Genomic DNA, 24,383 nt, shown 5'->3' on the forward strand with positions numbered 1-24,383 from the left:
AAACAAACAAACAAAACTACACACATTTTATACAGTGAAAACAAATATTACGCTTCATCAGTAGTTAGAACTCTTCAGTTTCGCGAAACAGTTGTATTATTAGCTCATCAGCATCTGCTCCTCAAAATAATGAAGGAATGATGACAGTGCTGTGGCGAGATTTTTTTTAACTCTTGCCATGTTACAACAGTCCCACTCTCACCTGCCGATAGAACAGGTACTGCTGAACAGCTGACTATTTAAATACCCAACACAAAAGCTGCATTAAGTGGAATGCGCGTGATGTATGTGGTAATTTTAAGTACTTGGATAACAAAATGAATGTTATACAACCTATAACGCCACTGCTTTAAAGTGTATTATCAGAGTATATACAGGAATCAGAGAGTGAAATTCAATACCTTTCAAGACCTTTCATAAATTAAGACCTTATAACCACTTTAGGTTTCAACTGGAAACACTGGTGAGACTTTAACTTACAGTATATTTACTAAATATGTAAGAAAATAATCCAAAACTAAAACATTATTCATATACTGAATAAAAATCTATGAAATCTAGCTAATTCAGCAGGTTGGCGCCTATAGAGCTGCAGAAATAATGGTATTGCCTTGGTTACTGCAGTAAACGAAGCAGCATGATGTCAAATCGAGCAGGATTTCATTGATTTCATAAACTACACAGCATCCTGACATTCGCAGATTCAATTCAGGCAAACTTTAGCATACAACTATACAATGCATAATCAAAAATGATATCAAATGTAATACCTTGCAAAACAGCAGTTAAGACTTTTTAATACATTTTAAGGGCCTTACATTTCTCTACATTGATTTATCAACTTTTAATACTTTTTAAGACCCCGCGGACACCCTGACAATAGATGTTTTTAAAGCAGCATCTGTTGAGCTCACCTGATTGGTGGGCTGATCTCAGACACGTGAGTGAGGCGTTGAGTCGAGCACATTCTTCATCACTAGCTCCAAACTTCTTGAGTTCTTCACACACCTGATCATCCACCATCTCTAACAGAGCCTCCAGAGTCAGCTCACCTGGAGAAATCTCCTGAAACACAGCAATGGGCAAATGTCAAGCAGATGTTTCAACACAGACTTATTGAAATTACATGTTTCAGCCGACAATTTCTGTAAAATCGCAAAAAAATGTACTTTGTTTGTGACTGCAATTTTTAGGTAAAATGAAAACAAGGGGGCAGTAGGACGACAACAACTTTTGTTCCTATTCACATTAATGGTATTTACAGCCATGACTTGACATTTTTTTGATCACCAGCCAGTGTGGCTAGTAGATTTCCAATGTTGATAGCCACTCGCCATTTTCACAAGCCACAATTTTGTTGTTGGGAAAACATATTTTATCCGCATATATTGACTTTGGCATGCTAAAGTGACTTGATTTAGACTTTGTGTCCACATGCCACATATTGTGTTATGTCCACATGCCATAGACTTTTCTATACCCAAGCCATAGACTTTTCTCTCTGCTACCCTCAGGCAGACGGTTCTGCAGCATCCGGTCACGCACCAGCCGACAGAAGGAAAGTTTCTTCCCTCAGACTATCAGGCTGATGAACACTTAACACACCCCACACAAACTCTTCCACACCCCTCACTGCACACCATCAATATGTAGCATGCACTGCACTTTAACCAATCCATACTTAAAACAATACTGCCTACAACTATGTGTACACCTATTCATTGTACATATTGCGGGCACTGTCGTTGCATTTGCACTGTCTGTATTTTGCAATGTCTGGAGCCAGCACCTAAGCTTTTCACTCATCACAGCACACGTGCTGCTGATGATGTGACAATAAAAGTGATTTGATTTGATTTGCCTCCTCATTCATTTCACTTTTTTTGTGTTTGAACTTGCTTAATGCGCATGAGCAAATGGGTTGTGGTTTCATAGTGTCGCATTGCAATTCGTTTTTATTTCACATGACTTTTTAGGGCTTAACACTAAGGATCTGTCAAATTTATCTCCGACCACACCAAAAATAAACAAATAATTATTTCTTAGCCACAAATTTTAAATAATATATCACAGCAAAATATTAATTGTCAAGCGAAATATAGCTGTACACATGCTCTTTTTTTCCCAACAAAACCTTTCTTAAAAAAACAATTACATTTAAAAAAAATAATTATTGCCATGTATCTAAAACTATGCACAGTAGTCTGTCCAGGCTAAAGGTCTCTCAGCCCTAACTATACATTAATGGAGAGTTAATCTCCTATTAAAGCAATGTTATTGTAAAAATGATAATTAAACCACATTAACAAATATAACCGTAAGCAAAATTTGTTCTGTTCAAAGAATGGTTAAAGCTAAACCGGAAACCGCTGCTGCTTTAAAAACATCTGGAGCTTTTGGGTGCACAAACATTAATTTTTGTCCAGTCTATTTCAAAGAGAACCGATCGCAGCAGTTGGGTTTCCAGGCACTTCGCGCCAGAAAACGGGAGCATGCATGCTTTTTAAACAGTCGAAGGCATCACATCAGCTGTGCGCGCGAGTGATCAAATCAAATCAAATCAAATCAGGCCTTTATTTGTCACATACACTTGCGTATAGTGAAATAGAACTATCCTCTTGTTCGGTATTCACCTGCTTTCTTTTGCTCCTGCGAACGCTATTTTTGTCAGTCATGCTGCTTCTCGATTCTAAAATGTAATTGGCACGCATATTGGGCCATCTTTACTGTCGAACACTGCTTTTAAGAAAACTACAATTTAAAAATTATCTTCAGCCAAAGTGGCTAGTGAGAGAGTCTGTCTAACCCACCACAGCTGAAATCTACTCGCATTTGGCGGGTGTTAATGTAAAGCCCTGTTTACAGGGACAAAGTACTGACAAATTTTTGTGACTTCAACATATGTTTGACTGCAGTTTCTAGATATAATGAACACTAGGGGCCATTATGATGTTCCTTTTGCACACTAATGATATTTATAGGGACATTTTATTAATGAATTATTGACAAATTTCTGTGATATCACAAAACACATACTATAACATTCATTTGACTGCAATTTGTAAGTAAATTGAACACTAGGGGGCAGTATGATGACAACACCTTTTGTTCATTTTTAAACTAATGACCTTTACAGACACATATTATTGACGAATTCTAGATGAATTTCTGTGAAATCGCAGAAAACATACTTCAATATACATTTGACTGCAGTTTAGAAGTAAAATGAACACTAGGATGCAGTATGACGACAACAACTTTTGTTCCTTTTCACAGTAATGATATTAATAGGGACAATTTTTTAATCGAATTATGGACGAATTTCTGTGAAATTACAAAAAAAACGTACTTCAACAAATGTTTGACTGCAGTTTCTAGGTAAAATGAACAATATGGGGCAGTATGACAACAGCAACTTTCGTTACTTTTCACATCAATAATATTTACAAGGACATATTAATGACGAATTATTGATGAACTTCAGTGAAATCGCAAAAAACGTACTTCAACATTCGTTTGACTGCAGTTTCTAGGTAAAATTAACACTAGGGGGCAGTATGATGCCGATAACTTTTGTTCCTTTTCACACTAATGTTATTTATAGGGGAATATTATTGACAAATTTCTGTGAAATTGCTAAAAAAAAACTACTTCAACATACGTTTGACTGCAGTTTATAGGTAAAATAATCACTAGGGGGCAGTATGATGACAACAATTCTTGTTTCTTTTCACACTAATAATATTTACAGGGACATATTATTGACGAATTGTTGATGAATTTCTGTGAAATCATAAAAAACTGAAATTTCTGTGAAATTGCAAAAAACTACTTCAACATACGTTTGACTGCAGTTTCTAGGTAAAATTATCACTAGGGGGCAGTATGATGACAACAATTTTTGTTTCTTTTCACACTAATAATATTTACAGGGACATAACATTGATGAAACCTACAACAAAATGTACCTTAAGTAAACTATTTCAGTATTGTAAAATGTAGACAGCGCCCCCTAGTGGATTTGTCACGTAAAAACCAGCAACAAAATGCAACAGGAGCAACGTAGGCTAAGGTACATATTTCCAATGATCCTGGTTTGGGTTTTAGGGAAATTTAAAACAAAATAAAAAAATAATAGTGAAATGGTCAAAAGGTCAGTGTATACTGACCAATAAAATATTTTTATTGTTTTTGTTGCAAATTTTAACTTTGATTTGGCAAACATTAAATAGTTTCAAGTGACCGCATGAACTTTTGCACTTTTACAACTATTGTATGTCAAATTATTTTTCATTTTTAAATAAAAAAGAAAAACCTGAACAAAATTACCTATTTTCCACAAAAGGGTGATAAGGTACAAATTCTAATGTCATCTCAGAAATAAATTACATTTTAAAAATATTTACAATTAGTTTGTGATCTTTTTTAATGTTATTGTATTTATTACATTTTCAGTTAAATGAATCAGTGCTCTGCTCACTGATAATAGGTTAAAAGATATAAGAAGTTCAAGTTACAAACCTACATTAAACCTGCAAAACGCAAATGCTTATCTTAAGTACTGTGAAAGTTTTTCTTTTTCCTTTGGAGTCAAAACAAATCACATCATCCAATTTTAGCTTTTAAATAAATTTATAAATTTACTCTTCACTTCAGCTCTGGTTCCTTAAGTATTTCACTCATTTGTTCTTCCTGTATGGATCAAAAATGATTTGACCCTCATATTTAAAATGTTCTATTTTAACACTTTGGATCTATTTGGACAAGAATAACTGATTTATAGCACAAGCATACATTTTCTAATAAATTAAATTTTAATGAATAATTTTTTTCCAATAATAAAATTGTATTTGGATCAATATATCATAGTATGACATTTAAAATTAGAATGAGCATAATTAAATGCAATTCCTGTCAATTTATAACTTTTATAACTGATTTTATAACTGACTTCAAATGTTCACTGGTGGCTCAGTGTCTTTAAAGCTTCATTACTTCTTTATCGAAATCAGTTTCCCGATCTAGAAATTATTGTTTTTATTCCTGGAAATGAGCTCTTACAGTTTGTGAAGCTGCAATTACTTCTTCTCACCAGCTGGGGGCGTCAGCACAACGAACAGCGCCGGCACTTTTACAGCACCGAGAATAGTGAGCATCACTGAGGCCCTTTTCCTTATTAGTTTTTGAAATGTACTATACATTTATCAGTATAACTGATAAAATGGTTTAATTTATGGATTGTAACTCTGGTTTATCGGAAATGGACAAATTAACAAAAATTCTTCTGTTATTTGGAAAGTACCAGATTCACAAAACAAAATGTATGCTGACTGTACTATACTGTAAACTCTTTTCATTGGTCTTAAACTTTTTATGATCCCCTGACTTCAATACAGACTAATCCTAAAGCTCTCAAGACATCTCAACTGCTAAAAAAAAGCTTCATGTACATCAGGGATGTCAAACTCAATTCCTGGAGGGCCGCAGCCCTGCACAGTTTAGTTCCAACCCTAATTAAACGCAGCTGATCAAACTAATTAAGTCTGTCAGTCTTGTTTGAAACCTACAGGTTTGTTGAAACCTGTAACGAAGAAAAGGTAAGTATGTTGAAGCAGGGCTGGAACTAAACTGTGCAGTGCTGCGGCCCTCCAGGAATTGAGTTTGACATCCCTGATGTATATGATTAATATTCTTCAAATGTTAAATGGAATTAATTTTTGTTGTTAATTCCTTTGTAGGCCTGTCACAATATCTTTTTGTGGTATATAAATAGCACCAAATTTTATTGCAATAAACAATATTATTGTCATTTTAAGACCATTTTAACACTACACTACCTGACAAAAGTCTTGTCACCTATCCAACAAATATAATGTTCATAATGCTCAATAATGTTCATGACTGATGACTGGGCTGGCCAATCCTGGAGCACATTGACCTTCTTTGCTCTCAGGAACTTTGATGTGGAGGCTGAAGTATGAAAAGGAGCGCTATCCTGCTGATGAATTTGCCCTCTCCTGTGGTTTGTAATGTAATGGGCAGCAAAAATGTCTTGATACCTCAGGCTGTTGATGTTGCCATCCACTCTGCAGATCTCTCGCATGCCCCCATACTGAATGTAATCCCAAACCATGATTTTTCCTTCACCGAACTTGCATGATTTCTGTGAGAATCTTGGGTCCATGCAGGTTCCAATAGGTCTTCTGCAGTATTTGAGATGATTGGGATGCAGATCAAAAGACGATTCATGGGAAAATCAACCTTCTGACACTTTTCCAAATGATCAACTGGAAGTCAAGTTATTATTTGTTGCTCTTACAACTGAGATTGACAACAAGACTTTTGTCAGGTAGTGTATAATAGCATTATAGTGCAAGTACACTCTTCCAAAAAACACATAATATTTTATTCTTTAGAACATTAGGCACTGGAAGCAGAATGTGAAAACGTATATCCTAAACAAATAAACAATAATAATTAATGTTAAAGGGCACTTAGGTTACCCCTAGGTTATTATCAGATTTAATGAGTCTTTTGTGTGTCCAGAATGTGTCTGAAAAGTTTCAGCTCAAATTCAGTGAATTGGGTAAGCTTAACTGTCCGTAGTGTGTAAATGAGTGAATGGGTGTTTCCCAGTGATGGGTTGCAGCTGGAAGGGCATCCACTGTGTAAAACATATGCTGGATAAGTTGGCGGTTCATTCTGCTGTGGTGACCCCAGATTAATAAAGGGACTAAGCGGAAAAAGAAAATGAGTGTATGAATATTTTATTTAATTATAGTCAGGGTGCGAATTATATATTGACAATCGGGGGGTCAAGTTTTTTGGTTATGTTCAGTAATGTGCCTCAGTGAACCAAATTACATCTAATTTATTAATCAAACTTGTTATTATGTTTTCAGTGTTCTGAGAGATTTTGAGTGGTTCTCAATGACATTTATAATATTAAATAAATGGTGACAGGTTTGCTTTCCTCCACCTATTAATAAACATCTATGAAAGACTGCATTTTTTACTGTTTAAATGTGAGCTTTTTCATGTCGTTCTGAAGCCTCCTCAGTCCACTAATCTCATTTCTCATTTCGTTGGTTTGTTTAAAACCTTTGTCTCAACTTCTAATGAGAAATTTAAACTGGCTAGGGAGAGTGAACTTGGAACTGAGATATCAGAGGAACTAAATGCCTGACTACAGTATGGTCCTTTTCGGTAAACAGTAGGCACCAATTAATATAGTTCAAAGTTATTCATCGCCTGCACTATATCAAAACCAATTTACACAAACTTTTTTTCTCTATTTTACCTGTGTGTGACAAGTGTAAAGTTACAGAGAACACCACAGCTTATGCGTTTAGGTTTTGCCCCTCTTTGTTTGATTTTTAGACAAACATTTTTGATTTATACTCCAAAGTCTATTACATTTCCCTCCAACCAGAAACAGAGCTTGCTATTTTATGGTGTTTCAGAAGACTCCCTCACCCTTCCAAAACATCTCCAACAAGCCCTCACTCTAGGCATGACTGTAGCCAAGCTGCTAATACTAAAAACGGGATATCTCCTTTACCTCCTTTTTTCGGTTCTGCTTAATGGATATGACTTTTGTTATCCACTTGAAAATGCTCTGATTTTATGATGTCTAATTCTAACGGAAAATTCTTTTCTACCTGGGATCCCTTTCTTGGATACTAAGACCTGAAATGTGCTCAATCCAAATCCAGCACCCCTCATGAAAACTGACTGGCATAATAATAATAATAATAATAATAATAATAACAATAATAATAATAATAATAATAATAATAATAATAATAATAATAATAATAATAATAATAAAAATAAATCCCAAGTACTACACCAACTACTACAGAGAGTTTCTAATGCTACAACTATTACTACTGCTACTACAGCCACAACCACAACTACTACTACTACAATGACTACTATTACTGATACTATTACAACAACTACTACCACTGATACTACTACTACATCTACTACTGATACTACTACAGCAATGACTGCTACTACAACATCTACATCAACAACGTCTAATACTTCTGATACTACAACAACAACGACATCTACTACTACAGATACTACTTCAACTCCTACTTCAAAAACCCCAATTACACTTACAACCGCTACTATAAGTTAATATATTGTTTATTGTGACAGGCCTATTTCCTTCTATACTTATTCATATATAACTCTATATTCCCTTGTTTAAATCAATAAAATAATAAAAATAAATAAATAAATAAAAAACACCAAGGCCTTTTGACTATCTGGTGTTGTGGACCTTCAGTTTACAGCCTTCAGCCGATCAGAAAGGACACATTTAGAGGTCTGCTGTATCTGGAGGCTCTACTTGACCCAAAAAATCCTGATTCTTCAAGTGGATGATCTCAATGGACAACCATAAAGCACTGACACATTTACATATAATTAAACCTTCACTGTGTGTCTGCGAGATATTTTACTTATTTATTGTATTTTTAATCTCTTTCTTCTGTTAGCTGCCTTGATTATCGTAATGTACTATGCAAAGATTAAAAAAAAAATGTTTTACAAATTATTTCGCTTCCATCCCGCTTAAGCTGAGAAAAATCCTGTCAAATATCCAAAAAGTGTTATTAAGTTGCATGAAAGCAATTTTCTATTTAACATTAATGTAAAATATAAATAAAAAATTACACATTTCTTCACATTTCTGTCTTGTTTAATTATTATTTTATGTAATGTTTATACATTTATTTTTATGTATTCAAATATGTAATCAAATATATAAATAAATAAATATATATATATATATATATATATATATATATATATATATATATATATATATATATATATATATATATATATATATACATTTTTATTTATACATTTATTTTTATGTAATATATATATATATATATATATATATATATATATATATTACATAAAAATAAATGTATAAATAAAAATGTATATATATATATATATATATATATATATATATATATATATATATATATATATATATATATATATATATATATATATATATATATATATATATATATATACATATATATATATATATATATATATATATATATATATATATATATATATATATATATATATATATATATATATATATATATATATAAATATATATACACACATTTAGGCCCCGTTTACACTTATACGCTTTGGTTTTAAAACAGCGTTTTAGAATGAAAACGATCCACGTCCACACTACACCGCTGAAAATGTGCATCAAGTGACAACACACACATACACTCTGGCATGCACTACAGCGATGAGAGCTGTGCACGTCAGACTGTTCATTAAGGATCTACCGCTGGATCTCATCTCACTATATTTGTTAAACGTGACATTTAATTCATCTTGTTATCTCTATCTAACGACATATTCCCTGGTCTTTTGAATCTCTTACTAGTTTTCAGGTAACGTGTTTTGGCTGAGCGCAAAGATAAGCTACTATATTAATTAATGTAACCGCGTACACTGATTCTGCACATTTGACAGATTGCTTGCCTTTATTTCCTATATTGTATAAACTTATTTTTGATTATTAAAACTGATATTCAGCAAAAGAGACGGTGTGTTTAATATTTTCAATGAAAATGAAAGGAGGCAGTGATGTTATAGGCTCCGTTTTGTTATAAATATGCATACAGTGAAGATGACGCTCATATAAATATGTAGCTACACAATGCCTCAACATGTTTAGTGTCTGTTAAGTTGTTCAGATCAAAATGAAAATAGGCAGTTCCCTATGTCATGCTTTCATTTAAGTGTTAAGAAAGTGAAACAACGTAGCCAGAGTGATGTGAATGAGATCATACAGTACACTGTTCCCTTTGAAGATTTACCCGACGTGTCCTCGTGAGTTTGTTTTCCATATCAAACTTGCAAAGTCTGAACTTACAAGGAGAGGATGCAGGACTGAACTGTGTGTAGGCTACTTAATATTGAGGAAAAAGCCCCAATCAGACAGGCGAACATCTGCGCTCGAAAACTCAGACATAGTGTGGACGGATGGCGTAACCATTGCAAAACTTATGTGTTTTAAAACTAAAACATATTAGTGTAAATGGGGCCTTAGTCATTAAGCAGATGCTTTTGTCCAAAGCGACTTACAATTGAGGAGGCATTTAGCGATTCAACACTAAGAGGCAATACACACAAGAAGTGCTAATTATACAAGGGAATTGTTAGAGCTCAGAGAATTAAATGCTAGAGTAAGGAAGGGAAGTGTTTATTATATAGAGAGAAAAGAGTGTTTCTACAGGTGGTTTGTCAAGCCCGTTCACCAATGCGAAGCTCACTTCATAAACGCACAATGTTTTTATAAAGATATGGAATGATTGTAAGAAAGTTTCGGGTGCAAAACTAGTGCATGTGTCGGTTAAAGTGATGAAAGAGATGAAAGAGTGTGTTTTCTACAGGTGGTTTGTCAAGCTCTAGGGCTCCAAAACATGTTAATTAATTTTAAGACCAATGTTTATTTTGAACCAACTTTATTCTGTATGGTGATATAGTGTAAAAAACTTAAAGGTTGAGTTACTGGATCAACTAAAACTTATATTTTCCAAAAACATTTGAGAACAAAGTTGTTTTATCATTCCTAATTAACAGTTTTGTTACAGTTTTGCTAAAAGTTTGGATTTTTTTAATTGATTTTATCTTTTGATGAAGTTTTTGTCATATTTATTAGCTTATAGCTCAGAGGGGACTGTCCTGACCGTCCTGATAGTTTACCCAATAAATTAAACATTTACTCACCCTCTGTTTGTATAAAACCTTAATAAATGTATTTCTTATTTTTGACACAAACTTTAGCTAAAACAAAAAGACATGAGGAATGTTGAAATCCAGTAACCGCTGACTCCCATAGTATTTTTCTACTATAGATGTCAATGGCTACCAGTTTAAAACATTCTTCAAAATATCTTATTTTCATTCATTTATTAATTTTCCTTCGACTTAATTTATCAGGGGTCATACACTCATACTGTCAGGATTCTGCCACTCCGGTCTTTTTAATTCTTGTTTTGGTGGCAGAGTCCAGACACTAGTCCTGTCATGTCTTGTGTGTTTTGCTCGGTTTGAGTTTTCTTGGGCCGCGCACTGCTTTTCTGTCATTGTGTGTCTTTTGTATGAGCGCCGTCTCAGCCGCGCTCGGGCCGTGCGCGTTCCCGCCTGATGCGGGCTCATGAGGTCTGGGCGTGTCTGGGAGGCGCGCTCTTGTACTCGTGTTTGTTCTGTCAGCAGCGTGGTGTTTCATTCTCAGTCTAAGTTTAGTTGGTTTCGGTTTCTGATGGTGCTGAGATGAAACATGCACGTTGCATGTGTGAGCGCATGGTAAGGTGATTATTTATCATGGGCTCGTGTCTTGCATCTGTTTATGTTGGTATTGTCTAAGCACGTGGCTCGGTGTTTACATTGTGGCCCCGTGCTTTAGTGTTGTGTTCTAGTCATTTATGTGAGCACATGGCTTGTGTTGTTTGTCTGTCATGTGCTCTTCCATCTATTGTCTAGTCCCACCCTCCTTGTTGACCCATTATTAGTTTATTATGTTCACCTGTCTGTGTGTTAATTATTTCAGCTTATATTCTCTTTATGTCTGCTGTCCTGTGTCAGTTCGTTGTCGTATTTCACCATGTCCTGTCGTGTTCAGCCTTGTCCTGCCCTGCTCATCCCTGCCAGCCCAGTTTGTTTGTTTTGTTAATGTTTTCACCTTCGGGGTAGTTTATCATTTATAAACCCATTATATTCACTGCATTTAAGTCCTTGCTCCCTTTCCCTCTCTGAAACCGTGACATATACACTATGGCCAATTTAGTTTATTCAATTCACCTGTACCACATGTCTCTGGACTGTGGAGGAAACCGGAGCACCCGGAGGAAACCCACGCCAACACAGGGAGAACATGCAAACTCCACACAGAAATGCCAACTGGCCCAGCTGGGACTCAGCGACCTTCTTGCTGACAGTGCTAACCACTAAGTCACTATGCCACCCAGCTCCAGAATTGTGGAAAGTTTTTTTTTTTTTTTGGTAGGGATATGAACCTACACTGGTCTCAAGTTTCGGTTCAATTATGATTATCATGCCATCAATTCAGTTCAATTCCGGATAGGCCGGATAAAACTTAGCAGCTGTCCATAAGATATTTTCCCATCAAAGTTTTTTAAGCTAGTGTAATGGAGGCCAGCTAGTAAGCGCTGTGCAGGTAAACCTCACTCCTTTGACCTCTAAAGGAGCCCTAGCGACAGACACTAGAGGCCATGGTCTTTAGCTTCCTTGTTAGAGCAATCGACTCCCATGCAGAAGGTCGCCGGTTCAATACCAGCTCGGAGTGGGTGGTGTAGGTCCGGCGGGGTTACACTAGCCTTTGAGATTATTGGCACTAATATTTTGTCCATTATTAATAGGAGTCTTGTTTCTGGAGTGGTGCCTTCACAATTTAAACATGCTGTAGTGCAGCCTCTTCTGAAAAAGCCAAATTTGGATAAATCTGTGCTGTCCAATTGTAGACCTATTTTAAAACTACCCTTTTTATCTAAGATCTTGGAGAAAACGGTTTTAACACAACTGCAGAGCTTTCTGGAGCTTAACAGTATTCATGAAGTTTTTCAATCAGGTTTTAAGGCATATCATAGTACTGAGTCTTCACTGCTACGCGTGATGAAGGACATTTTGTTATTTAGGGACTTGGGGCACTCTGTGTGATCCTTCTGCTTCGTGACCTTTCTTCAGCTTTTCACACTATAGACCATTAGATCCTTATTTCCCGTCTTGAGAATTTGGTGGGCATTCAGGGCTCTGCTCTTAAATGGTTTAGATCTCATTTGTCAAACAGAAGCTTTTGTGTTAATGTTGGTCAGAGCTTTTAATCCTCCAGACCCCTGACACATGGAGTTCTGCAAGCGTCTAACCTTGGACCTATTTTCTTTTCTTTATATATTTTAACTTTAGGATCTATTTTTCGTAAATATGGGGTGGCTTTTCATTTTTATGCTGACGACACTCAGATTTATGTCCCTCTTAAAAACAATGATAAAAATGGCCTTGACTCCCTTATGAGATGTTTAATCGAGGTTAAGACCTGGCTGCCATCAAATTTTTTAAATTTCAATGAGAAAAAAGGCAAGGCAAGGCAAGTTTATTTATATAGCACATTTCATACACAGTGGCAATTCAATGCTTTACATAAACAGGAATAAAAGAGACAAGTATAAGAAAAATAAAAACAAATAATAAAAATGAAATGACTAAAAACAGATTAAATGTGTTAAAACAGGTTATAAAAGAATGAAAAGGAAGAGAAAAACATAATAGTGTGATCTGTCGGACGTAGCATACTGCTCATTCAGTAAAGGCACAAAAAAAACTAAGCTGGTCGGGTTTGGCGATCCTACCCCTGTGGAATTATTAGGTTTTGGTGAGCAATCAACCTATCAAAGACCTGTTGTTAGAAACCTACTGTAGGGTTTCATTTCGATAGGGATCTGAAATTTAACAAACAAGTAAATTCAGTTATTAAATGTAGTTTTTTTTCATTTACGACTTTGAAGTCGAAAAATACGAAAGTGAAGTCATTTCTCTCTTTTAATGACCTTGAGAAGGTGACCTATGCTTTTATTTTGGGAAGACTTGACTATTGCAACTCTCTATATGGGTATTAGTCAAAATGCCCTGAATAGATTGCAATTAGTCCAAAATTCAGCTGCGAGACTTCTGACAGGGACTCTGACAGGGAAGTATGAGCACATATCCGCAGTTCTCTCCTCTCTGGGCTGGCTGCCTGTTAGGTCACGGATTGATTTTAAAATAATAATTTTTGTTTTTAAATCCTTAAATGATCTGGCATCACCTTACTTATCAGACCTCCTACATGTTTATAATCCTGGTAGGTCACTAAGGTCTTCTGATCAATTTATTCATTCGGTACCAAGGTTCCAGAGTAAACGAAATGGGGATCGGGCTATTGATGTTATCGCCAAAACTCTGGAACGGGTTTCCACCCCATATCAGACACACTCCAACTCTATCTGTTTTTCAAAAGCTTCTGAAACACCATCTTTGTTCTTCAGTATTTGAGCCTTTTTAATGTTGAGAGGTTTGCCTTATGTTTTAATTGTTATGTATGTGATGTAGGATTTATTTTAATTAGTATTGATTGTGTGTTGTAAAAAATGTGCTATATAAATAAACTAACTAACTAACTAACTAACTAACTAATTCAATAGCTTATATATTTATATTTAGGCCTTTATATTATTTGTAATATTAATTGTCTTATTTGTGAGACTCGAACAAGTGCCATATGTCTTCTTTTGTGTTTACAAAATAAAAAGAAACTCACGAATGTTTCACTGTGAGTAAATAATGAGTACATTTTAATTTAGGCATAACCTATCCTTTTAAAGTCAATCATAGGGCTGATTATCGAAACAAATGCTATACCAATACTAGTCCCTCACCCTAAACCATTATCATTTCCACATCACAATAAGCTCCATTCGTGACATTTTTAAACTCAGAAATGAGCCTGATCTCTTCTTGACTAGTAATTATATGACTGCGTTGGCCAATGAAATGTTCTGTGGGCGGAGTTTGCGCATTAGTGTTTTATAAAGACTCCACTTACCTCAAGAACCTCCTTCCTCATGTTAACAATGCGGAACCAGTGTCCCAGCCGAGGAAATCCATCCAGCTCCACATTACGCTCCTGTAAGGACACTTTACGCTTGTAAGAGAGCTGCCGACTGAAGTACTTCACCAGTTTACCCTTGAGGGAAACAAAGAAAGAAAGAACTTTAGACAGTGTTTTGTATTTTGGTGTCTGTGGAATTTTTTATTTTATTTATTTATTTATAATGTTTATTTTGCTAGCGCACATTGTTATTCTTTAGGTGAACAATTAGTATGTGCAAGCTAATTTAATCAAATCTTCAGTTTTAATAATCTTCAATCAAAGTCTGACCATTTGCTTCTGCATTTAGAGTGGTGGTTCTTCTCTGATGATGTCAGTCTGACGCTTCAGCCATAATATTTTAACCACACTCCTCGTACTGTTAGTTTGTATGAGGGAATGATTAAAGTTTATTTATTTATTTTTGTTGTGCATTGAACGTGGGGGGTTTTGCCCTTTGTTCCGCCTTCTTGTGTTGTTTTTCTTATCCCATAGGCTCCCATGTTAATGTGGTCCAGGTTCTGATTGGATGCTGGTTGCGGAGGGCTATAAAACAGAACTTTCGGCAGAGTTCGACAAGCTCATTTTTGGTGCGACTGTTGCTGAGAGTAGAGAGTTCCTGGATTTCCCAACCCCTCCGGCCAATGACCAAACTTTATTATTGTCCAAATGTCCACATATGCTTGCAACTTTTTGAGAGTTTGAGCTTGTAGAGGTGGCCTGCCAATTGATTTTGATTACTTTTGACTTTATGTTCAGGAAGGAAGGTAAGCTTCCTGTTTTTTTCTGTAAAGATCTCAAGGTTATTTAGTGTGTTTACTTCGCAGATTCATTGATTCATTAATTTTCCTTCGGCTTAGTCCCTTTATTCACCAGGGGTCGCCACAGCGGAATGAACCGTCAACTTATCAAGCATATGTTTTACACAGCGGATGCCCTTCCAGTTGCAACCCAGTACTGAGAAACATCCATACACACTCAAACTTCGATTGGAAGCAAATTATATTCAAATCAGTAAAAAGATAAAGGTACTTTACAGCTTTAATGACGAAAAGAACTCATGATGCATTGTAAATGGCACAGATTTAAAGCTATAAAACAATGTAATTTAAAGTTGTTGACTGTATCTACAGAATAACAATATTTCAATGTACAATACAAGTATATTGAGAGTATTTGCATATGGTGCTTGGGTTTGTCCATATTTAACCAAATTTGCGATGAAACCCCCCTGCATTTTTGTGTGTAAGCAAATAAAATGTAACGCTTGGCATTTTTATCTGTCCTTCACGTTGTTCAATATTTCATGTTCTCTTTTATCTGATTCTCAGCATGTTGAAAAAACATGAATATTCTACGTTGCACAAATTTCCCAAGACAGTCACGGCGAGTTTGAGCAGAGAAATGAGCAGAGTAAATATAAAAGCAATATTTAAACAAAAACTAAGGTGAGACAAATGGACGTTCTTAATCAGTCGAGTCTTAACTATACACACACACACACACACACACACACACATATATATATATACAAAAGGGGAATTAGGTTAAAGCAATTGTGAATTCAAATTAGTCTGCCCTTAAAATAAATCTTTTGTTGTCCATTTCCAGCATGCACCAGGCATAAATAATTGATATGCATGCATTGTTTGACAGTTTACTAGTTTTTTTCTTACACAGTAGTTACAGTAGGGGCTTTGTTGTCAAAATTATAAATGTTAGACATTTGAAAGTATATTATGAGTCATGTACCTTGTGTTTTATATTCATGTTAACAAAATTTAATGACATGAAATATAAATGATTGATTACTGATTAATATTTTGTTCTGTAAAAAAATTACAAAAATAAAAATGCAACTTAATCTTGTTAGTCATTCCACTTTATGCCAAAGTACCAACTTAAATTAACAAAAAAAAGTGTGTGTTTAAATGTTTCTGTTATTTTTAATACTACATGCAAAACATGGATTTAAGATTGATTGAGATTGGTTAAACATCACAAGGGGGGTGTGGTCCAGTCACACAAGTGATAATGAGCATCACCTGTCTCTAGTCTAACGGTGAAGAATAAGCATAAAAAGAGAAGTGACGACAGAGGAAGACTTATGTTTGAGGAGCTTATGTTTGTTTTGCTTTCAGTTAGGCTGCAGTTTGTGCTTGGGACTGCCGCCACCCGTTTGATTTCTTTTTATTTATTTAATCAAGTCACTGAAAATGTATTGGTTCTCTGCCTCCTTCTTCCTGATGGCCAACGGGCCAAAAAACCGTATTACATTAAGATTGCCCCTTTTTTCACTATTGTGACACACATCCTATTGAAACAAAAAAATTTAAATGTAGAGCAGTGCATGAATTGTTCTTTGGGAACTTATTGCATTGTTGAAAGACAAAGTTTGCTAACAAAAGCATAGAAGATTTACGAATGGACAATTTTAAAGTTTAAGACTTAAGAAACGAGACGCTCACTGATAGCTCCTCCCTAATGGCATTCCATGTGACCAGAAGTGAAGAAAAGTCCTTAGGTGCGTTCGACTTCATGCAGCGCTGCGCAGATCGATCGAAATCTGTCTTAAAGCGGTGCATGCTGGTTAGAAATTTTGTTCGAATTGATGCTGCGCTGACGCCACGTGACTGTCACATGTGGCATCAAAGTACCGCGACAGTGCTCCGAGATCAGACGACTGATTTAGGCCCTGCAGCATCTGAAGAGCGACTGCACGAGCTCGGATGACGACACTGATATTACATGATTGGCCGAGTTCACCGCATGACAACAACCACGTGTCTCTGGTTTATTATTGGACAACTTCTGTCTCACAAACTTCAAAACAAACAATTAACTTTTTATATTGTACACATCATGCTTAGATTGCTAATATTTTACTGCAGTAAACATGTTTTGTTAAAGAATCTGGTTATAAAGGCTAGATTGTTTGCACATGCTTATTTTCGACCTTTTTTATACAGACTATTTATTCAGCTCCATGAACGCTTTGAATGATATATTTTAGTAAATAACCTAAATATTAACTCAAATAAGTCTTACAGACTTAAAATAAAATAATTATCATCATTGATCCTGATACCCTAAAAGTTTCTAAACAAATTAAGTTAAATAACTTTTTTTAGGATTCTAAAATATATATATATATATATATATATATATATATATATATATATATATATATATATATATATATATATATATATATATATATATATATATATATATATATATATATATATATATATATATATATATATATATCGTTTCCTGTCTAGCTGTTTATACCTGGTCTTTCTGGGAAACGTCTGCTTAAAGTGCAGCTCACTTATTTTAGGAATGTCCGTTTGTTCAATCTTTTTGGATTAAAGTGCTTTTTTGAAAATGCTTTCATTATCCAAAATAATTTTAATCATTGTTTAAAACAATCAAAACACCTTGTTTTGGGTTTTACATTAATATATATTGGAAAGTATTATATCTATTATCTACTATTATATCTATAAATGTAAATAAATGTAAACCCCTTTTTAGCATATTCACACAATAAGTATTAGCCTAAAGAGTGATGTTTAAACTCCTAGAATTTGTGCTTATTGCTTTGTATTTAATAAGCCTGTTCGTTTTTATGTTTATTCCCCTCTCGTTTCCCCTTATTTCTCTCATGCGATTGTTATATATTTAATTCATTATTCCCTTGTTGTTTAAAAATTAACTATAGTTTGTAGAGACTGTATTCTGTTTCATTTGTAAATCTTTTGTTGTTTTAAATAAAAATAAATAAATAAATGATGATGACGCAATGTGATCGGTCATCATGACTGCCGCAATATTGAGCCCCAAAGTGTCCAACTGGCTTGACGGCTTCGTTTTCAACTCCGCCTCCGCCTGCGCTCGGCTAATCTCGTTGATCACCGGCTGCAGCTGTCCTTCATGTCGAACGCACCGATTTCAAAGGGTTAAGGTATTTGATTAAAATTTATGAGGGCAAATTATTTTTTATAAAATACTGAAGTGCACAGATACATCATTTATAAGGACTAATATATTCGTATAAAAATAAAAAGAGTACATTTTCATATCATGGCGACTTTAAAGGTACACTCCACTTTGTTTGGAAATAGGCTCATTTTACAATTCCCCTGCAGTTAAACAGTGAAGTTTTGACATATTTGAATCCATTCAGCCGATATCCAGGTGTGGCGGGAGCACTTTTAGCTTAGCTCAGCATAAATCATTTAATCGGATCAGACGATTAGCACCTCACTCAAAAATAACCTACTCTGTGACACTCAATGATTTTTTTAGCCTAGAAAATAACAACTGTTTTTTTTCCATTCGTCTTAAAACACAACGTATATCTACAGAAGAGTCTAGCGTTAAATAGGAAAATTATCAAAATTATTAAGATTATCTTCTTAAAACTATTTTTGCTAATGGTCTAATCCGATTAAATGATTTATGCTAAGCTAAAAGTGGACATACAGTAGTTGATTGGCTGAATGGATTAAAAAAATGGTTTAAAAGTTTAAAAAACGGTTTAATTCTAGGTAATTTGTAAAATGATCATATTTCCAAAAAGAAAAGCATTCCAAAATTCAAGAGCTTTTGAGGTTCACGAGGAAAAGAAAAAAGATTGAAAGTGAAAAAATTATCATGAAAATAGACCACATCAAAATACATAACGACCATTCAATGAGTAAATAAGGATCAGCTATTTGATCATTTCAGCATCATTATCAGTATATTAAACACCGTCTACATCTGTAGTTGAGTTGGTTTGCCATGGCAACACTGTTTGCTGAATGTTACTATATGAAAACAAAGCACATTGTCTGTCGGTCCCTGGCCGGTTGAAATCCACAGATTAAAACCTAGAGATGTCCTTTCAAACGTACCCGTTCATTTTCACTCAGTTTTCAATTTAGGTCCCTGAACTAAATACCCCTTTCTGAACTGAAAAAGAACTGACCCAAATCCAGCAGAACTGAATCATAAACTGATGTCACAATCATCCTCTCTTCCTCTCTTGTAACTTCTGCCATTGTATTCATGAACAGAACAGATTAATTCTTTAAATCGCAGAATCACACTTTTTTTGTCAGTCAAACACTTTACTTGTGGTGATGTCATTGGCCCACGAACATTTCCTGCTTGTTATCAAACTATTTAATAACTGTAACAAGCGGTAATTCAGTGATAACTTTATGTTAAAACACCTGCCATAGGATTATTTATCAATATTTGGACCTTTTTGGATTCTCTGAAACTTTGGAAATTAAAAATGTAAAACAAGAAATACGTTAGGACCATTGTTATTGTTTGCATCCCATAAAATGGTCTATATGCAGTATATGCCTATGTAGTATATGCCTATACATATATAGACAGAAGTTTATACATTTTCCCTGTTAATGCATACAAATGGGATTAATTTTTACACTTTAGGAACTAATGTCTAAATTTAAGGTGTCAAAATGTAGATATTACGGCTAATTTCAGTACAAAGGTGCATTTTTTAAAGTATTTTTGCTCCTTTTCTTTGAGTGGATGCATATAAACAAATTAATAAACGAATGAACTAATGAATGAATGAATGAATGAATGAATGAATGAATGAATGAATGAATGATTAAATTAAAAATAAAATCCGTTTAAGCCATTTTATTCACATTGTTTGGCTATTATACTAGGAATTTCCCGATAAGGTTTTTTGCCCCTTGAGTCTGAGTCCGAAACCGATCCGATATAGATTCGATACCGATATACCGATACCGAAACCTGATCCGATACTTCTATAATACATAAAAAAAAATTAAAAAAGAGCGAAGGAAGAGATCTAGGATGATCCTTATTTTTTATTTAATTCACCTTATTTTAACATTCAACAACTCTGTTAACAAACAGAGCACTTCTGTGAGGTAGCTTGAACAACCAAGTAATAAATAACATCAATTCCTCACTTTTGGACTTTAGTGCAACAGTAAATATAAAAAAAATCTATTATAAAAACAAACCGCACCTCAACTTAAAATACCCAACAGGCAGTCCCAATTTACATATCTCACAGTTTGCTATGGCAATGCTGTCGTGAACTTTATAATACCTCTAAACCGCAGACATACTCGCGCTTTCCACTTTAAGCTGCTTCCGTGTTCTACTTTGCCAGGATTTAACCAAGAGAGTCTCTGCATCAAAGTGATGTCATGCTGCACATGTTGTTGTTTCTGTGTTAAGTCAAGAAAGAGGTCTAATTCTGAGCCACCGCATAACTATAGATGTGTTTAAAAAATAATGAGAATATATATTCTATTCGAGTCCAGGAGGTAATGTCCGATTCCGATCGAATCTGAAACTGCGTGATGGGGCTAATTTCGGCTAATAACATCGGGTCTGGACATCCCTATATTATACAATGTAGGCACAGGATGTCAACATGATGTCATATTGATGTTTTACACCAACGTACCCCAACATCATGTGGACGTTGGATTTTGTTTGGAAATGAAAATCAGGTTGACGTCAGAATCAAACGTCAGGCCGACGTCAATGTCCAACCTAAAATCAACTAAATATCAACGTCTACACATGTTACACCTTGTTCCCACCATGCTGACGTGGGTTTCCTCCAGGTGCTCCGGTTTCCCCCACAATCCAAAGACCTGCGCTATAGGTGAATTGAATAAACTAAATTGGCCGTAGTGTATGTGTGTGAATCAGTGTATGGATGTTTCCCAGTACTGGGTTACAGCTAGAAAGGCATCCGCTGTGTAAAACATGTGCTGGATAAGTTGGCGATTCATTCCGTTGTAGCGACCCCTGATGAATAAAGGGACTAAGCCGAAGGAAAATGAATGAATGAATGACATTATCTAAAATACTAGAATTTATTAATGGTAAAGTAAATTTTAATGTAGATAAATATAACTTTTTAATAATAATGTACTAGTAAATATTAACTAACATTTAAGCAGAAAAATAGCAAATTTGCTCATTGTCAGTTGCAGTTATTCGTTTTCTTTTCAGCTTAGTCCCTTTATTAATCTGGGGTCGCCACAGTGGAATGAACCGCCAACTCAGCCAGCATATGTTTTACGCAGCGGATGCTCATCCATACACTCTCATTCACACACATACACTACGGACATGCTTACCCAATTCACCTGTACTGCATGTCTTTGTACTGAGGGGGAAACCGGAGCACCTGAAGAAAACCCACATGAATTTAGGGAGAACATGCAAACTCCACACAGAAATGCCAACTGACCCAGCTGAGGCTTGAACCAGCGACCTTCTTGCTGTGAGGTGACAGAGCTACCAACTGCATCACCGCACCACCTCAGTTGCATTTATTCATTCATTCATTTTCTTTTCGGCTTAGCCCTTTATTAATCTGGGGTCGCCACAGCGGAATGCACCGCCAACTTATCCAGCATATGTTTTACGCAGCGGATGCCCTTCCAGCTGCGACCCAGTACTAGGAAACAGTTGCATTTATTGTTAGCTAATTGATAACAATGTGCGATGTGGTGGCGCAGTAGGTAGTGCTGTCGCCTCACAGCAAGAAAGTCGCTGGTTCGAGCCTCGGCTGGGTCAGTTGGCGTTTCTGTGTGGAGTTTGCATGTTCTCCCAGCATTCGCGTGAGTTTTCTCCGGGTGCTCCGGTTTCCCCCACAAGACATGAGGTACAGGTGAATTGAGTAAGCTATAAATTTGTCCATAGTCTATGTGTGTGAATGGGAGTGTGTGGGTGTTTCCCAGTGATAGGTTACAGCTGGAAGGGCATCCGCTGCATAAAAGATAAGCTGGATAAATTGGTGGTTCATTCCACTGTGGCAACCCCAGATTAATAAAGGGACTAAGCCAAAAAGAAAATGAAGGAATGAATAAATAATTGATAACACATCACAATTTTGATACATGTTAAACTAAACGAAAATGAAAAATATTTCCTTGGCAATTAACAGAAATAAAATAAATGAAAGTAGTAATAGAAATTATTAATGATCATTTTTTTATTTATAGTACAATTGTTTTAGTTTATGTAACTGACCCCATAAACTACACATTATAAATTTACAAAAAGACATACTTCATAATCATTAATAGTTTTTGATCAGTCCCTAAAACTATGATGTATTTCAATGAAAGAGTTTATCTGAACCACGTCATCTTTGCAATATACTGTAAAATGTTAAAAGTATTTGTATAATTTTGGATAAGCACATAACATATTTAAAGAGAGATCACTGTTTTACTTTAACCAAATGCCATTATGATTTCAGCGTCACCACAGCCTGGTAAATTTCAGATTACTAATGCACATCAATCACCAGATAAACAAGCAAGTACCCCCAGATAATATCTAATGTTTGTCATTATTATTCCATCAACGTGAACAAACAAAGTGCTTGATTGTGACTTACTGACACCAGTGATGACTGCAATAAACAGCCAATGGAAAATGGGTTTCCCCAATACTAAAGAGGGAATATTATAGAGAAAAAAACAGATCCTCATGCAAAAGTATAATCATGACCATAGTACTATCTAATGCTGAAAATAAAGACCTACTCGCAAAATAGTGCAATACTTCACTGTAAAACATGCCATAATTTTAACATAAAAATGCTGCCGTAAAAAATGTCATCGTAGTTTTCAAAAATATGTGCTACTTTAATAAAAATGTACTACTAAATATTAACTAACATTAAAATGGAATAATAACAATTACATAACAAAATTAACCCAATTAACAGTACCTTTCCATGAATTAAATTGGCTTTCCCAGAATTTCCTGCATGACACTTTACTTTTCAAGCTTTTTTTGTTGACATTATATCGTTTAGATTTCTCCTAAAAAAAAGTGCTTCATTTATCAAGGGTCGCCACAGTGGAATAAACTGCCAACTATTCTGCCATATGTTTTACACAGTGGATGCCCTTCCAGTCACAGCCCAGTTCTGAGAAACACCCATACACGCTCACATTCACATTCAAGGACAATTTAGTTTATTCAGTTCACCTATAGACGAATTACCAGTTTGTAAACATTCAGGATGCGCGCAGCGAGGTTGCAGAAAAAAACGGGAAGCGCTAGCATTTACAGCGAGGGAATGACATAAGATGCGGTACAGAGTTTGTTGTTGTCTTAGAAATAATTTATATTGATTACATATTATATATATATATATATATTATTTACATAATGCTTTTAGCGTATTATAAAAGCTCGTCACCCAGTGATAAGCACAGTTATTCTGCAAAATTAACGTTAAAGTGATCGGCCTTCGTCTGACAGGTCCATTTGTGATAGCACCCTCCCAATGGATATTGGATAAGACGAAATGACCAAGCATCCAGCCTGAAACTATCTCATTGAAACTCCAAGTGTTTTTACAAGAGAGAAGTTAAAGGCCTACAAGTCTTTGGATGCCAACAATGTTGTTCAGTGTGGTCATGTGCAAGAATGTTCCATGATTACCAGATTCAAAACTTTGTAGTGCTAAAAACCGAGATTCTGCCTAGCCAAAGCCAAGGAAAGAAGACGGAACTGTACAAGGCCCGAGTAATCATCAAAAAGCAAAACGACTGCATTCTGACAGCGAACTGCACCTGTACAGAATTTTTAAATTTCATCCTAAGCATTCAGTGTCCGCAGTTTA

The 24,383-nt window shown here is 35.2% G+C and overlaps 1 protein-coding gene across 3 annotated transcripts in view; it reads right to left on the reverse strand.

Moving 5' to 3' along the window:
• Positions 1–24,383, reverse strand: part of ksr2 (kinase suppressor of ras 2) — a 248,940-nt gene that overhangs the window by 216,378 nt on the left and 8,179 nt on the right. For all 3 annotated transcript variants that reach the window (XM_056457390.1, XM_056457388.1, XM_056457387.1), the window contains exons 2-3: positions 14,669–14,809; positions 915–1,065 (exon numbers count right to left, since the gene is read on the reverse strand). In XM_056457390.1, coding sequence (XP_056313365.1) covers positions 915–1,065; positions 14,669–14,689 — 172 coding nt within the window. In that variant the 5' untranslated portion in view covers positions 14,690–14,809. The remainder of the gene's footprint in view (positions 1–914; positions 1,066–14,668; positions 14,810–24,383) is intronic.

The sequence above is a fragment of the Danio aesculapii genome, chromosome 5 (assembly GCF_903798145.1).
Source record: "Danio aesculapii chromosome 5, fDanAes4.1, whole genome shotgun sequence".
NCBI classification, from domain to species: Eukaryota; Metazoa; Chordata; class Actinopteri; order Cypriniformes; family Danionidae; genus Danio; species Danio aesculapii.